The sequence below is a fragment of the Poecilia reticulata genome, chromosome 3 (assembly GCF_904066995.2).
Source record: "Poecilia reticulata chromosome 3, P_reticulata-male-v2, whole genome shotgun sequence".
NCBI lineage: Eukaryota > Metazoa > Chordata > Actinopteri > Cyprinodontiformes > Poeciliidae > Poecilia > Poecilia reticulata.
Window position 1 is genome coordinate 19,961,575 of NC_088832.1, and position 18,284 is coordinate 19,979,858.

The 18,284-nt window shown below is 36.1% G+C and overlaps 2 protein-coding genes across 3 annotated transcripts; both read left to right on the forward strand.

Moving 5' to 3' along the window:
* The first annotated feature begins 146 nt into the window (after positions 1-146).
* On the forward strand, positions 147-1,782 carry pigbos1 (PIGB opposite strand 1). Its single transcript, XM_017304053.2, has 2 exons — positions 147-286; positions 1,269-1,782. The coding sequence occupies exon 2, from the start codon at positions 1,315-1,317 to the stop codon at positions 1,471-1,473; it is 159 nt and encodes a 52-aa protein (XP_017159542.1). The 5' UTR covers positions 147-286; positions 1,269-1,314; the 3' UTR covers positions 1,474-1,782.
* rab27a (RAB27A, member RAS oncogene family) lies at positions 169-17,823 on the forward strand. 2 transcript variants are annotated; one of them, XM_008405398.3, is made up of 6 exons: positions 169-286; positions 11,458-11,626; positions 12,840-12,925; positions 13,006-13,109; positions 13,293-13,416; positions 15,867-17,823. In XM_008405398.3, the coding sequence occupies exons 2-6, from the start codon at positions 11,474-11,476 to the stop codon at positions 16,060-16,062; spliced, it is 663 nt and encodes a 220-aa protein (XP_008403620.1). In that variant the 5' UTR covers positions 169-286; positions 11,458-11,473; the 3' UTR covers positions 16,063-17,823. The 2 variants fall into 2 exon arrangements, with proteins under 2 accessions (XP_008403620.1, XP_008403621.1); XM_008405399.3 differs by lacking the exon at positions 169-286 and adding an exon at positions 3,027-3,463.
* Positions 17,824-18,284: the final 461 nt, after the last annotated feature.

Below are 18,284 nucleotides of genomic sequence, written 5' to 3' on the forward strand. Positions count from 1 at the left end.
GTCTATTTTAGTAAAACTTAATGTGGCTAATTTTATTTTTAAAATAATTTTTATTGAAAAACATGGGTCATGTCATTGCTCTTTTGATCCATGTTTTAATTCCTGTCATTCGCTCGGTGGCGCTGTGCCTCTCTTCTCCATTTGTCAGAACAGACGAAGAAGAATGCTATCGTCCGTACATAAGTGTCCTGTTTGTTTTTTCTCTCAACGCCTTTCCTCTCCTTTATCTGCCTGTTCCCCTTTTCTGTCTGGTGACTACAGTCACTTTGCATAAAGCGCTTCACTGGTGAGTGATGAACGTTGCAGATAATTATCTCTGCGTTAGTTAAAAATGTCATGCTTGATCATTGTTCAATGAAAAGGTTAGCATATTATCAAGGTGGTATCACCCACTCATTATCCGGTCGGGACTTTTCAAAATAAGATGCCATTTCGGGGCTGCTGTTGGAGTTCGTTGGATACTGGTGAATTGTTTTTTAATAAGCGTTAATGTTCCTTTATCTGAAGGCTTTATACTGCAAATGAGCTTTACACCGTCCAGAGTCTTACATTTGGTGTATTTATGCTCAATTATTTTAAGAATTAAGAAAAATATATGTATAAAAGTTGGGTTTAATTCACCCCCTGTGCTTGACAGTTAGCATGTCTCTTAAAATTAATTTTTTTTTCTCACAACCCCATTTAAATAAACCATACTTATTTAGTATTTTCCCAATCTTCCTGTCAACATTAAACATTCTATCTTAGGCCTGTAACAAGTGAAATTTAGGATTTTAATGCAATTTCTAAATTACAACGCTCTGCTGAATTCACAAGCCAGCCACTCCTGGGAAGATCGGCAAAATAATTATTCCTGCTTTTGAATGACAGATTTTTAGATATATTTTTGTATTGTATCCGAGCTTAATGTGGGGCAACAAGTTTTTTTTTTTTTTAATATTATTGTTTATATCTTTTTACTTTGGCATTGTGTCTACACACACTGATGATGATCAGATTATCAAATGCCTTTAATTTGCTGCACCCAACTTTCTGCCTCATATGTGAAAACTGTGAGAATGTGCTGAGTTTTGTACACACTACTTTTTCATTTTAGTATCATCTATAATGTGGTTATACTGATGTATACCACCAGATTTTTTAAAAATTGCAATAACTTCTGCAGCCTGTGAGGTAAAAATGTCTTAAAAGCTGTGCATGTAAACTTCAACACAGCATAGAAATAGTTCAACCATTCCCATAATTCACCTATTGGTCATTTTTTTCAGGATGGTTTGGGGTCTGTAGATCTGGATTCCTTGTCAATCAAGAGTAATGTTTCGACAAAGGCTGCCGTTCTCACAGCTGCTCTTAGCCACGGTGCTCGGGGTCGCTGGTGGCATCTACATCTACAGACCTTATTTTGAGTCACGACCAAAGGGCCTTGAACACCAAAACCAAGATGTGCCAAAGAAAGGAGATGACACAGACTGAGCAGATCACCACTTCCAGGAAACATTTCATAGATAGAACAATTACGACCGTTGATGCTGGACTGGGAGCAAAACAAAACTCAAACCAGTGTGGATAAATTTCTATTATGGGTTACCCTGCATAAAATAAAATATTTTATTCTATGATGTCACTTTTTTTAAACATGATATAAAATGCTGTGACTCTTCAGTTTTAAACACCCTCCTGCCTTACAAATTATTCGTAAGAAATCATTTGTAAATGCAAATGGTGTAAAGTGAATTGTGAACTAAGAAATAAAAATGTTTTCTCATGTTGAGTGAATCATGACAGGCAGTATTTTTCTCAATGTTTACAATACACTCCAGTGTTTTTTTTTTCTATGCTAAATTTTCACTTAAAGCCTTAAGATAAACAAGCTACTGTAAATGATCCAGACAAGAAGTCTGACAAAAATGAGACAAAATATTCCAGTAACACTGAATTATCTCATGTGGAAACAAAATCAGATTGTAAACGTATAATGAATGTGATATTTCAAAATTATTGATGCAATGAAATTGAGAAAACATTTTGTATCTCAATCAGATATGAGCTTACTTTGACTAGGCTGCACCAAAAGCATCTTCCTTGTTTCTATTTATTTAGAAGTGGACTGGCTGGCATTTTAGTGGAATATTGTCCATCTGCTAAACCTTTCTTTAATCTCTGTGTCTTATATGTTAGATTTTTGTGTTTGTTTTCTTGATGTTGCACGGGTTCTATTAGGTGATTCAGTTAACTCATGATTTAAAGGGGTCAACTATTGCATGTTTAACTAGATTAGGCACAGACTCCTTTTAAAAATGTTTTTTGTATTTACTCAGGTTAGCTTTGTCTGATATTAAAATTTGTTTGATCTGAAACATTTAGGCGGCACAAAACAGAAGAAATATTGGGTTGGAACCAGTTTTGATGCCCTGTTCACTACAGAAAAGTTATTTTTACTAATGCAAATCACAGTACATGAACAAGTGGACATGAAATGATACATGGTAGATCTAATATGTCCTGTGGCCAATAAGGCCATGTTGTTCCCAAAGAAACTGACTATAACTTCATAATTTCCTAATACTTGAATATTGTTTATATTCATAGAAAACCCCCCAAAATGAACACAACTCACCTGGTATCGCCATGTGAGTTTTATAGAAAAAGTATGCATTCGTTGAAAAAAGAAAAGTCTCTGGGTTCGAGCCTGACCTGTTGACCTTTGCTGAATATCTTCTCCTCTCTCATATCCCACTTTTCTGTCTATATCTATTGTGAAATAAAGGCCAGTAGAGTCAAAAAATTCTTAAAAAAGGAGAAAAAATTCTAAAAGAAACAGGTACGGATGTAAGTAAAGTTATTGTGTTAAAGTAGACTTTTTTTTTTCTTTTTTTTTTTACATTTTTTCTCCTCTACAGTACCCATTAAAATTACCTGCAGATGGAAATAATCCATTATAGGCAATAACAACATGAGTGACTTCTTGCCAGCTGCTATTTTCCCCTGAGAGAAGATGTCAACTGTAGCTTGAGGGGCCCCAAATCAAGTTCTGTTTTAGGGCCTTGAACACGTTTGGGCCGGCCCTGGGCGCTGCTTTTGTGAAATTGGATTAATGATGGGTTAAATCAGGACAAACAGACAATCCTGGTTTGATTATTGCCTCGGTTTGGTGAAGTATCCCCCCCTGGAGCCCAGTGGACCCGGTTGTCGGTGTGTTAACGACCGTTAGTCGTCAGTTAGCCACCGTGAGCTCCGCGGGGAGGAGCTGTTTCTCACCGGGGGTTCTGACAGCACACAGCTCGGAAAGTTAAGGTGGTGCTCAGAGTCAATGAGGCTGTTCCGATGTACACCGATGGGCCATAGGCGACGGACAAACTAAAGCGCTACTTTAATACGTCAATCTAAAGTATTCTCGGGTTATTTTAGGGAGCTTTTTTCTACAGAGAAGGAGGCAGCGAGCAGCAACTACGCCCCGGGGCTGGTGAGTAACTCCGCTTTCAGGAAATGTCAGCCGAAAGAGCCAGGCTGGCTGGTAGCATCTGTCAAGAGTTAGCAAGACGCTGAAAACTTAAAAACTTTACTCTGCTTGGTGTTTGCTTGATGGGAGCGTTAAAAATATCTTGTTTAACTTACTCCTGACTTTGAGGAGCATTTTCCGCCTGCTCTGTCTCAGAGCTGTTGGCTATAACCGACACTAACAAGACGAGGTAAAGTTCCTCACTCATCCAGATATTATTATTATTAGATATATTCCTGACTCTATAAATTGGAAAGTTGACCTTTTAATCCAGAGTTCAGTTCAAAGTTGGGAGGAAAGGGGATTATTTCATGTACATGAGGTCAGGTGACCCCTCAGTTACAGCCACATGAAGACCAGCTGAGGATCATTAGGTTTTCTTTTTCTTTAAATTAATTGATTGGGGATGACGGTGACTTTGCGTGGAAATCGGTTTGAAATGCATTTTACAACCTGTTGCTGCTGATAAAGTCCTCACATGGTGCTGCAATGTGGCACAACTTTTATAAAGATGCGTATCTGCTGATTCAAGATACTGTTTGCTTCATTTTGGTCCTTTTTTCTTTGTAGCTCCATAAGTTACTCAGAAGTATATTTGCATATCTGGATTTTTTTTCTCCCATCCCCACTGCCTCCACTGCTTTGGATTGCTGCCCAGGGTGGGTCCCTCCACTTTATCCTTGACAAATGATTAAAGCTTTTCTGTTTGGCAGAAACAGCCACAAGGATCGCTCCCCCTGAAAGAGATAAAATGCATTAAGCTCAGACTTTCAAGATATGTGCTTTATTTAAAACTGTTTCAAGCAACTTCTGTTGCTTAAAATAATTAAATTTAAAGAAGGCACCAGTTTATTCTGTGTTGCTATTTAAATGCCCTCGCTCTGGCCTTTTCCAGGGAGGTCTGGTCTTCTGGTAGAACAGGGACTCGCTTGTTGTCTGTTTAAAAGGTTTCGTGAAACATGAGACTGTCTTAATCTTATTTCTTTCTGCTTCCAAGTTGGATTAACTCCCACGCTTTCTGAGCAATTAAAGCCTGTTTTGTAAAGTTAATATATTAAGCTTGTACGAAGGCTGCAGGCACTTACTTCAGATCAGGATTTATCATGTAGAACATTTCCATCTGTTTGTCATTAAACCAGTATCATGTTCCTTATTTGGAGAGTTTCCAGTCTGATGGAGACAGGAGAGCTTCTGAATAACAACAGAGAAACCTTGTCTAAAATTGTTGAAAGTGCTCTGCTCTCTTGCTCAACACAACGGAAGATGATGTTCTGGCTTCCTTTACACAACTGTGGTAGGACCTGGGAGTAGCGAGGTGAATTAGAAATGGTTCTGCAAGAGACTTGGTGTGTTAGACATACCACACACGACACACTGACTTGTACTTCCCTGTTCAGCTCATTAGCTTGGGCAAGATTAAGACATGTCAGAACTGTGCTAGTGCTCTGTAAGGAAATGTCTGATTAGGCAGATATAATCTTCAGAAATATGCTGACGCAATCTGTACTTCCAGCATTGTGGTTTTGTAATTCTGTGACCTCTTTTTGCTGAAATTAAATACCGGTATGAGTTTATTTTCAGGGGTTTAACTAAGGTTGCCTGTAAGAAGAGGAAAAGTGTGTTTTTGTGCCCCAAGTTTGTGACTATCTGTTTAAACGACACGGTTTTCAAATTTACTAGATTTTAATTCGTTTTTTGTGCCTTACCAGACTCCAGTACCAGAGCTCCTACTTGATGTATCGCGTTCATGCAAAGGGACTACAGATGGAAAGCTAGCCTCTGTCGCTAACTGTGGCATATTATATGATGTGCATTGTTCGTTTAGAAATAAACAACAATACATAGGCTCTTTATATATACTGTATTTTATGGAGTACAAGTCACTTTAATCAACAAAATGCAACATGAAGAGGGAAAAATACACTGGAGTACAATCAGGGTGATCAGGAACGACTGGTGAAGTGCGCAGCGGGGCGAAGCGGAGACGCATGCAGTAAATCTGGGATGATAGAAAGGTAGTTGTGTTGTATGAAGCGGTAACACCAAGAAAAATCATGAGTGATTTATGTATTCGTCTCCTTGGCATCTACACCGTTCATAGGCCTCAACAGCTGTTTCAAAAGGTAGCTCCAACACGTATAGCCATCTAGATGCACTACAACAGGAAAATCTGATGACGTAGCACAAATTGTCTAAACATTAGCAGCACCTTCTTTATGTATTTGATCACCTTTGTTCCTATAAAAAGCAGGCTAGACGTCAAACATAATTTACTATTTAACAGCTACAAATACCTTTATTTTTATGCAATCAGTTTTTATTTCTTTTACAGTTTTTGCAGAGTATAAACTTGAAATCAACTTTCCTGGTTACCAGATATTTATTGCTAAATTGACAGATCTAGAGCCACCTTCTTTCTCACTAACTAACTAACTTTAACCCTAAACAAATGGAGTATAAAAGTATAATTAGGGGCTAAAGGCGACACAGTTGCAGCAGTCAAAGGAGTGGAAAGTTTGAAAAAACAACATGTGAAGCCTTCAGTTTACCAACTTCCTTATAACTGTAGCTTATTAAATAGGTTAATATTTAAATATTGTGTTCTTGTTTATGTGACATGAGATAGCTTGTCTATTTTTCTTTCTGACCCACAGCAATGGCAGCATTAAGCTGTTGCAGTGCTACAGCTTAGATCTTAAAATTGAGATCTAATTTTAAACTGTGTTCTGTATTCCAAAGAAGGTTTAATGCAGTTATTAAAATCTAATTTTGACATTTTCCATTTAATGGGCTTCTGTTAAAGTAAAATTAAGGAAATTGAAAAATAGAAGCTAGTTTTATGCTTTGATTCCAGTTCTAACATCTTTTTTCATATTTAATCTGTAGGAAAAAGTTGCTAATTTAGCTATAAGCACAAAAAATAAACTCACATTTTCAAGATTTGTTCTGCCAGCTGATTCTGCTCGAGTCACAACTATAAGCTCAGATGTAACGACAGAAATCTTTGCAAGGTGTAAATAAAAGTTTACCCTGAACATCTTGCCTGTGCGAGTCAAAACAAGACTTTAGTTCATGACTGCAGTTAGAAGTTGGACTGTAAACTCACCATTTTTGGTCAAATCTGTGTTTTCTTGCACCCGTTTACAGTCCACCACATTTACCATGACTGTAGATTTTAAACAGGCCTCTAATCAGCTTATGGGTTCAGATGAAAGGCTCAGTGGTGCATGCAGGGAAAGAATGCAAGGCTTGTCTGAAATTCTGTCAACTAACTGATCATATGACACGTCTTTGCCTTCTTTGAACTTTTTCACCAGCAATTAGTGAAGTGTTGCTAATGAAAATCCTGCACCCAGTGGTTGAAACAAAGTGGGTTTTTTACTGGCCAGAATGTTTATAAAATTTGGACATTGAAATGCTTTGAAAATTGATTTTTACTGACAGAGTTCTTACTACATTTAGGCCAGATAGGTAGAATATTTCTGAAGTAATGCAGTGAAGCATCCTAATAATACGCCTTGTTTTAAAGGAGTGGCATTAATGAGTCCTGACCAAGAAGATTGCCATAGATCAGTGTAAAACATAAAGAGTAATTTCTTTCAGTACTTCAGGCTAAATTTGGTGGTGATTTGAGTATTCTCCAGTAGCTAGAAGACCAAGACAGAAAGTAAAAGTGATAAAGGCTCAAGAAATCACAACATTTGTATTTTGTTTTTCTCCCAGGATTTCATATTAAAGTGGAAACTTTTCTGAGCTTTACATCATGATTTAATGTTACTCTCATCAAAAACATACCTGGAGTGTTGCTTTGATTCTTTCAGGCATGTTTGAGAAATCTTTTAATCTCCATGACAACCATTCAGCTGTGCAAAACGGTGCATCTCCTCTTTTCCAGGTGAAGCTCCTCCTCAGAGGAGCTTCTGACTCACAGAGCAGCCCTCTCCCTCTCAGTTCCTTCAGACTAGCCAGCAGCAATTAGCAAACACCTGGTGTTTGCTAATTGGTGGAACTGCATATCTACTGAGCTCATAATAAGAGCTACTTCTCAGAGTAACGCTGGTAATGATGTTTAAAGGGTTAATCAAGGAGCCATTTTGAGATGACTTCCTGAAGGTGGAGTTTCAGAAAGAGCAGGGGGTTTTAAAGAGACAGAGGCCCAGTTTAAAGGCGTTAAATTAGGAAGTAAAATGTACAGAGTCATATATGTATATATATATATATATATATATATATATATATATAATTTTTATAACAACTGAACTCAACATAGTTACTTGATTATGCCATAAAATGGCACTAAGTGCCTGGAAGAAGTTTGTTGTTTTTAAAGCTGAGATGAATTTGCTGTTTTTGAAATTTATGCACCATAAGTGAAAAGAGTTTATTTTTTGCCCATGACGTATGTCTGTAAGTGTTATGGCAAATATTTTCTGTTGTCATCAACAACAACCATATGTTTATCTAAGTGGTGTGCATGCTTTATTTTACTTGGTGCACAGTGTTCTGATCTGCAATAAGTGGCAAACTGTAACACATGATGCGTTTTCAGTCTGCATGCTGATTAAAATCTATGAGCCTTGAAGCCCACACGCGATTTAGAGATGAGCAAGGAAACATTGCTTTAATCCTTCGTTTTGTTACTGCAATAATTAACTGCGTTTCCTGTCTGCTCAATGTTTTCATAAGTTTGCAACCCAAAAATAAAGCGACATGCAAAAGGGATTTTCACCGAATCCTGTTGTAATGCTGTTCAATTTCACAACAACTCGGGTGAAGGGAGGCGGGTTGAATTGCAGGAAATGTGACACAGAATTCAGTTTTCAACATCAGATTGTGCTTCATTGCTACTCAGCAGAACACGGCGTGTTTTTTATTGTTAGGAAAACTGACTAGCTTCCTTCGGTTGAATGTCTGAAGCTTTTCTGATTGGATCAGTGCTGCTTTGATCAACTTTGTAGAACAAACACTTTCACTAGGTCTTTAGAAGTTGTGTTGTTTCTTGCCTTTTTACTAAATTCTACTGTTGTGATGCATTATTTGTGTACTCCTAAATAAAATACTGGCATAAATTGGATTTGGATTTGGTTGTTACCTGAAGATGAGTAACTTTATTTTTTAACAAATATGTCAATTTATTTTCCTTTTTTCATATACAAAAATAAATTGACTTCACATCTGAGGACATGCCTAATTGGTCCATGCAAGGTTTAGATTTAATCTAAAAAAATTAAAATATGATTTCTTAATTTCAGGTTGTAACTCAACCCAAATATCTTCTTGCTTCAAGTCTGAATGTTAGTCTCTATATTTAAGCTTTAAAATGTCGTTGTACAGTAAGAAACAGGACTTTGGCTGAATCAAATAACTTTTACAAGTCAATTACTTGTTTATTCTAAGCACTAAAAAGAAGACCATTTATTAAAATAGTTGAAATTCAACTATTTTTATTTTATTTTTTTGTTATTTTGGGTCATAAGTAGGGCTTCACAGGTTTCAGTGTGAACTTAGGGCAGTAAAATATCCATGAATTAAAACAGATCTCTACTGTAAGTGACTTGAATCGTTTGTGGATGACCCTGGCAGTTTCATTTTTGAAAAGAAGTGACTCTTACATTTCGATGATCTGAACGAGTTAAGGGAGTTTCCATGCAAATATGAGCACAGGTCTGCATCCAGTCTTAATTTTGCTCATTTCAGGTTTCATTGTCTGGCTATTAGCAGCAAACTTCAATATACATTTTTGGAGATTTTTCTGGTAAAATTTAGTTTTTGCTTTTTGTTCTCTGAAGGAAAAAGTATCACATTTAAGATAGAAATTATAACTTGATGGTATGAACTATATTGTTGAAGAGTTTGTTTTAAAAGCCAGGAAGTGGTCAGTAAAGGTGATGTTTGCTCCATTTATTTGAATAAAGGACACAGAGGGGTATTTGTGTTACTGGTGACAGCATCCTGGTACTCGCTGTGGCATTGTAGGCTGGCTTTTCCTATTTATAAGAAAAGAGCAAATTCTTATAAATTTGCTCTTCTTATAAATTTGCTCTTTTTTGCAACCAGTGGTTACTATAAAAGGGTGAACTTGTAGAGTGATAGTGACATTTTAAACTTATTAATTTACATAAACTTCATTACAAAAAATATTTTGGGGCATACAGACTCAAAAAAGGCAATTGATTGAAGGAACAGCACCGTTAGAGTAGTAACTAAGTACAAAAAATGTATACATTTTGCATTTACAATAAAAAACCTTATTTTTCTGAACTCAACAGCTTTCTGCTTTTTACATGCTGATGTTGGAAGTATTTTATTTTTTTGCTTCCTTTGCTACAAATAATCAAGCATACACTAAAGAAATGCTGTTATTGCATTTAGTCAATAAAATGTTTTTCTGATTCAAAAAAACTAATTTTATTTGTTTAATTTCATCTTGTACTGTTTTTCTAATATTGTATTAAAAGTCTTAAGTGGTTGAATAAAAAAATCTGCAGAATGTGCCATTAAAAAAAAAATCTGTTTAATAGTCAGAATAATCAAAATAATCAATTATTAAAGTAATCATTAGTTGCAGCCCTGGACTCCACCTGCATCATAAGTCAAGTAATACATTTCTTTGACTTTGTAATAATAACACCAACGATTTACTGTAGGATATTTGGTAGCAAAGTGGTGGGGAGCTTTATGTTGCCTTCAGATTAGTTCAGGGTTAGGGTTTGTAGAAAGAAAACTTATTGGTTTGGGTTTTCACCAACATTCAGTCGCATGTCAGCCTTACATTTTCATGTGTATGCAAAGCAACAGCTGCCGTGGAGTTGAGCAACGTTCTGCTGGACTGTAGGGCGGTGGAGATGTGTCTCTGGAAAGATGAATCATCCAAAACTAATCTGGGTTTGGCCGTTAGCAGGAGGAGAGCGCCTGCATTGTGTAAAGTTTGGTGGAGGGAGGATTATGTTGTGGGCTTGGCTCTTTGGTTGCATTGGAAGGAGCTTAACTGCAGCGCTAAACTGAGATATTTAGATAAATTATGCCCCCAACTTTGTGGGAATAGTTGAGTTTGTTCCTTTCCTTTTCTGACTTGACTGTGCTCCACTTCTCATACATCAGTGTGTGACCTCACATTTGCTCTTCTTGAAGAATGCTCAGATATTCCCATAAACGCATCTCTAAACCCTGTGGAGAGCATTCCTGCCAGAGCTGGTATAACTGGAAAGGCCGAACCCACTTCATATTAAATCCTTCTGGATTTAAACGAGTGAATATTTCTGCCAATGTAATGTCAGACTAATTATAATTATTCTGATTCCAACACTGTAATACCCAGTTTATTGTAATATCTCAAAAAATTACCATAAGCAGGGCTGGGTGCCTGATTTTACCATTCACCTAATTTTTGTTTTTTGAAGAATTAACTTTTGAAAAATTTGGATTTTTTTTTTTTTTTCACCAATGAACTTGTTGGGTTTCCATCGTTCAGAGTGATGTCAACGTTTGTATGGCGACCATCTTGATTCACAAGATTCTGTTTATTTGGACTTTGAATTTCAGTCCATTTTATAATGGAATATTAGAACCAGGCTTAGATTGTTTCTTTTATTTTTAGAATAAAGTCGTAATTTTATGAGAACATGAAAAATTAAAAATTCAAATGAGGAATGTTGAGCAAACTTTGATATGCATTTTTTAGATTTTTCTGGTAAAATGTAGTCTTTTCTGTTAATATTATTATTGCTGTATTCTCGCCCTGATAAGCCGTTGTACAAAAACAGAGTGACAGCGAATTAAAAATCACTTTTTGAAAATATTTTATTCAGTTTCTTTTGTAGAAAAGAAAGTGAGCAAAAAAAAAAGATTAAAATCAGATTTGGTTTGAAAAAAATTCTACTTTAAGCCATATCGGCATTAACTGCTATTTTATTCAGTGTTTTTTTACCCTTTGGTTGTGCTCTTTTCTCATGTTTCAGAAATTACGGACTCGCCATGTCTGATGGGGAATATGATTACCTCATCAAGTTCCTAGCGCTGGGTGACTCTGGTGTGGGAAAGACCAGCTTTCTGTACCAATACACAGATGGCAAGTTCAACAACAAGTTCATCACTACAGTGGGAATAGACTTCAGAGAACGGAGAGTGGTAAGAAATCATGACTTTGTGAAGATTTATGCCATTATTCAGATTTTGGGCTCCACACCAGAATTTCTACATAACTGCCTGGTTCAGGGCTTAAATGCATTCCCATTATATTACGCAATACTTGTTTAGCACTTGCAAACAATGTCGCTTCTGAAATATGAAGTATAATTAACAGCAGGCAACACCCTCCTGAAGACTAAACACTTCAAACCATTGGCAAACAGCTGAGTCTTGTTTACAGTAGTCCTACTTTATAGGTGCTAACCTAAAACCTCTGAAGGAGATCCGGTTTTACCTGCATATACTTATTTGAAAAGCAAGAATTGGCTTTTTGATCAGGCTAAATCGATCTTAGTAGTTGTTAGGGTAGAAAAGACCAATCCTAATGATTTACAATTATTGATTAATTGTTAATTTGAGGATTCAGATTCAGAAAAAGACAATTTGCTCAAAGAACAACACAGTTAGAGCAGTAATTAACCCAAAACTGCTAAAAAAATATATGATTTTCACTTAAGACGATTAAATTAAACCTTTGTGTGTAAATATGTTTTACCCAGAACAAATTAAGTGGCAAAGTTTTAGCTTCACTTTGTTCAAATCCTGTAAAGGAATTCTCATATTGAGCACCTTTTTATCCAATTATTTATCAGTTAGTATAAAAAATAACCAACAAATCACTGTATTAAGTGAAGCAGAAAGGCCTGAGCTTCTCGTGTTGATGTGAGAAGTACTTTTTAGCTGCAGATGAATCCTTTGCTACAAATGATCAGGCGCTCACTACAACAATGCTATTTTGTTGCATTTTAGTCAATAAAATGTTTTTATTGTTTAAAATTTTATATATATAATGTAATGCCTAATATTGTATAAAGGCTTATGTGGTTAAATGAAAAATCAGCAAAATGAGCAAACAAAAACATTCTGGGGTCAAGGTTCACCTTCCAGTTGATCTCCATCCAACCTTACTGAGCTCAAGTCGTGTTGCAAAGAAAAGCAAAAGAAATTTCTATTTCCAGATTTGCGAAGTTAGTAGAAACAGACCCAAAAAGTCAGATACTTTATTAATTCACAGCTAAACTTTTGGTACATTTTCCTAATTTCCTCATATTTTATTTTTTTTTACCAATCTGATACGCTTCATTTGGGTTTTGGAGTTTTCTTCTACAGATTTATAAAATATTAAATGTTTGACCTGGTCTGTTTCCATCAGATCTACAATTCAACAGGTCCAGATGGAACAACAGGCAGAGGACAGAAGATCCACCTGCAGCTGTGGGACACAGCAGGACAAGAGAGGTATAGCAGTCACCTTATGGCTCCAGTTTCTGAATTTGATCCTGACTGACATTATCTACTTCCACTGACGGTTTCTTCAGGTTCCGAAGTTTGACGACGGCTTTTTTCCGGGATGCGATGGGTTTCCTGCTCCTGTTTGATCTCACGAATGAGCAAAGTTTCCTGAACGTCAGAAACTGGATGAGTGAGTCCTGAAGGGTCCGGTTGAATGCTACCGAGGCATAACCGATACACATTTACATTTAGTAACATTATTACATCTGATTTGTCTGGGTGAACAGACAGTAATAACAAGAACAAACTGTATGCAGCTCGCACATTGAATATAATTTATTGTTAAAGCTTCCCGGCTGGATGTTTCCCACAGGTCAGCTACAGATTCATGCGTACTGTGAAAATCCAGATGTGGTTCTGTGTGGCAACAAATGTGACCTGAGTGACCAGAGAGCCGTGACCCAAGACCAGGCCCGGGAACTGGCCGAGAAGTACGGGTACGTCCGCCTGGTTTCTGCTCCATCTGTGCACAAACCTCTCCCTCAAACGTTTGTCAAGAAGGCAGTGGCTGCGTTGTTGACCCAGCTCTGCTCTGCAGACTGAGAGACGCAGCTGGTCCTCCTCGAAAAGCAAATATTTGCTTACATGTGTAAGATATCCTGGTCTCACGCCATTAGACACACCTTTACTGAAGTTCACCAAGCAGCAGTTCATAAATTATGTGAAGTTACCACAAACTGAGGTGTTTTAAGTAAACGGATAATTAACTTTGATACAATCATTACTGAAAGGGAAAAACTTTTAAGCTTGACTCTTAAATGAGTGAGGAGTAATTTGTTGACATTTAAAAATGCTTAAAGAAACTTAAATGTTCCTTGATTATACAAAATTATAATTTGATTTACAAATGCTAGAGTTCCATAATTTAAAAATCCCATTAAAAAGTATTTATGTTCTTTTTAGTTTTTTTTGTGTTTTTTTTACATATTTACACTTAGCAACCACAAACTTCAATATATTTCATTGGTATTTATGCGACAGTAACAATTAACTTGAATACATGTAGGCCTGTTGCAATAACCAATCAACTGCATGATAAATTAGAAAGAACTCAATCATTTTTATTCTGTTATTTTTAAGGGCAAATTTGTTTACCAAGACTTCATAGATCTTTTTTTTCATGGTTGTGGGGGCAAGTTGGGTTTTTTTCCACAGTTTTGTTTTTGTTGTCATGTTTTATTTTGGATATTTAAAGTGTTCTTTATAAAATTAAATTATTGTTTTTTTTAAAGGGGTGACTTGCATTAATCTGCCACAGTCTCAAAACAATTACAATATTCTGGGACAATTTATTGTTCAATTTATTGTTCATCAAAATTTCCCATGACAGACCTAAATACAAGGTTTTTAATGCAAATTTTTTGCTAATAAAACATCTGATAACTGCCATGTGTTTTAATTTGGCACTCTTTACTCTGATACACCTATAAAATGGAGTGTGACCAGTTGTCATCGGACATCTGATAATCAGTAAACAGATTCCACATGGGAGTAATTTAACCTCATTATAAACACAGCTGTTGTGTGAAAGCTTCAGACGTTTGTTGACATTAGTGAACAAATGGCATCACAAAGACCAAAGATCACCCAAAAGATCAGGGACGCATTCACATCGGATCCGGAGACTAAAGGTAGCTCCCAGTGACGACGTTTTAGGAAAACATTTAGAATTTCTGAAATCCTGAGATTTTTCTCCGACTTTTACGTCAGTAAAATAACAATTATTCACAAAGCACCACAGACGTTTTATGCAAAATACACACTTTTCCATGTTGTTTTTGGTTCCATTTGGGTCTTAATTGCTTCTAAAAACAAAACAAGTGCTTGGAAAAAAACAAAAAAAAAACTTATTTTTTGTAATAAGTTGTTTTTTGGTGTCTGGAAAATGAGCCATTTCAAAAATCTAACTGTTGAGTCACATTCAACAGGCGTTGCACCGTTGCCTAGCAACCCCAGCCATGCCCAGCCACGTTACCTAGCAACGCAACGGAACTCGAGAACATTTGGTCGGCTGGTTTAACTGCTCTATGCGCTGCATAATGGCTGGTAGAAAAGACTAGTGTTTTGTTATTGACTTATCTTCCAGAAATCACTTGCTGTATGTTGTTGTGCTGGAGGCGATGCTGTGGGTAGATCTGTCACAATAACAAATGTTGCTGGACCATAAATTGTTCCAGAAGTTATTGCAATAAACATCAATGTCGTTTTGAGACTATTTTAAAGTAATATAACTGCAATGGCATCATAATGCAAGAACACATTCTTAAAAATCTATAAACTTTAAATTCTACTAAACATTTAACTCTGAAACTGGAAGTCATAATATCCAAAGTAAATAAACAAAACGACAAATAAAATGAATCATGACGTCTCTGTAAACAAAACCATCCTTCAAAAAAATGTGCTAATTGAGATAAAAGCACCAAACAAGACTTTTCTCATCTAGTTTGTGGTAGAAAGAGAAAAGCAATAAATCATGGAAGTGGAAATTTATTAAGCTCATTTTAATTTATCATGGGATTAATTTATTTATTGCGACAGGCCTAGCTGTGGGAATATTTTTGAACAAGGAAGCCACAAAGTATTGAGTCACAGCGGAGGAATAAAAATGCATGCAATGCATTTCTGATGCATCCATTTCATAACAACTATGCTCTATTCTGTTGGTCTGTCGCATAGAAACTCTATGAAATGATACTTTAACCCTTGGTTCAGTCTTCCTGTTGATGAAAAGTTTTTAATGTACTGAAAATATATTTTTTATTTCTGACAAATGACTGTAGACCTTATAATAACCATTAAACCTGGATTATTTTAAGATGCTTAACTAATTGACAAAATGGCATGGTTGCGTTAGTTGAGTTAAAACCATTGCACGTCTCTACAGAATCCCATACTTTGAGACCAGTGCTGCAAGCGGGCAGTACGTCAGCGAGGCCGTCGACGTTCTGCTGGATCTGATCATGAAGAGGATGGAAAGGTGCGTCGACAAGTCCTGGATCCCGGACGGGACTGTGCGGCCCAACGGAGCCGCCAACCCAGACCTCTCTGAGGGGTCCGATAGAGGCAAATGTGCATGTTAGAAGGATTATTTTTTGTTTTTGTTGTTGTTGTTGCACATCTTTGTTTCATTATAAATCAGGTGGGGGAGAAAAGGAAGATTTCCAAGTAAAACAAAGTGGGAGTTTTATTGCATTTTGTGTTGAGTAAAACTTTGAACACCAACATTATCCAACCGCTTTTACCCACAATTCAGAGTGTTACATGTTCACCGTCACTGATGCGCTGAGTCAGCAGTAGTCAGTGTACCTTTTCCTTAATACATCAATCTTACTATTGAGTGTGGGGTATTTATTTTCCTTTATAGCTCCTACTGTACATCTCCAGTTTCCATATTAAGTTAGAGAAGCGGATCCTAGATTCAGATAGTTAAAGAACACTGAGCCTGTATGTTACTTGTGCTGATATGTTGTCAGGACTCCTCAACTGCTGTACAGCGAAAAAATGCAATGAATGTACTTCAGGTCACCGATTATGTGTCACTGATGCTTCAGAGTGCCTTGTTGATCACTGCAGTGTCACTAGTGCCATCGCCAGAGAACATGTAGCTCTTATTGTCTTCCAGCGTTTGCTTGGTGGACAGTTGACATGGTTATTTAGTCTGTACTTTGATATAAGTGCAGGTTTTGCCAACAGTTAGAAAAACGACTTTAATATTTAGATAATATAAACAAGTTATTTAATAAAACTATAGGAAACCAGAACTCAAGAACTATTTTTGCCAACATTATTTTTTTCTGTGTAAAATACTATCTTATAGGCTCTTTTTATTTGATTCAGTTCTGTGCAAAAATTTGTGACAAATTATGTTTAAATATAATATGAAACAGTGAAATTGGGATTAATTGAGCACTAAAATAAAATATTGTACCCAGGATTCTGTTTGTAGATCAGTGGTCTTCACTGGTTTATTAAGCCTGTACTGCAAACCATTTCTACATAATGTCATTATGCTTTTATTTTGAAAGTCTGCTTGGCTTCGTCAGCTGAAGTCTTCAAATCCAAAATTTTTAGTCTCCACAAATTCATTTGTGTTATTTAATCTGATATGACAAATTCAAGATTTAGTGTGAGATTAAACTTGCATCTGGGTGATGATTATAGCCTTTAAGCAAAAAACAATGTTTAATGTCCCCTGTTATTTCACAATATATTACAAAAGTATGTTGCCCATTGACGCTTTAAAGCAAAACAGGAGAACTGGGGACATAAACATGCTTAAGAAGTAAATTAAAGATGATTAAATGGTTGTTATAGGACATAAATAAGTGGTTAGGTGTGGCTGTTTTTCTTGGTGATGTGATGCTTTTCTGAAATTCATTATTATAGATAGTCCTGGTAGAGCACATCTGCCACGTGCCAAATCAGTTTTTCCTAATAGATTTTATTTTCCGCTGTAAGAAGTCTGTATTTTCTGGGTTGCTTGATTCTTGAAATCCAATAAGCTGAGCTTGTTCTGTTGGCACGTTTTATAAATGAGCCCGTCAGAACATCACTGCGTGATTTCTAAAGACCTTCTGCTTGTTGAGCTTCTGTTATTCTACAAATCTCATAAAACACTCCCACACACTTTACATATGTTACACTTTATTTAGTATGTCTAAAGGTGTTTTTAGACTATCATATAATCTTCTTTCTGTGCACAGATTTAAATATTTGAATGTTTTTCTTCCATTAGTGGGTTTGATCTTATTATTAGGATATATCATGCTATCACATGTGCCATGCTTTCATATTAAAATGTGTATATTAAGACTGAAATAAACATTTGTATTTATGTGAAATCATGACTCATTTCTTTATTTAATGTGCTCTGTTTTAAGAAAGGGAAAAGTTAAAGAAACCTGAATGTATTGAGACAAAATTAAGAAACCAGTCCATGAAAAGGTCACATGTTTGAGAAGAACATGCAAACTTTATACTTTAAGTCCCTAATTGAGATTAGAACTAGTTGCAGTGTAATAAATAATGCATGAATATTACTTTAAACTATTTAGTCACTTCAGGTAATATCTGAAATGCCATGTCTTACTTTGAACACAGGAAAGGATGCAACATTTTATGAATTGTGGAGTGGCCATTTTAATCCAGAAGAACATTTGAGGAAAAACAAAAATGCAGAGGAACTACAGAAGTTGGACAACTTTTTGCAACCCAGATGTGATGCTGTTTTTAATTAAACTGGTTGCAAAACTAAACATTAAGTAATTAACAGGAAAGATACATTTTCAAGCATTTTTCAGTT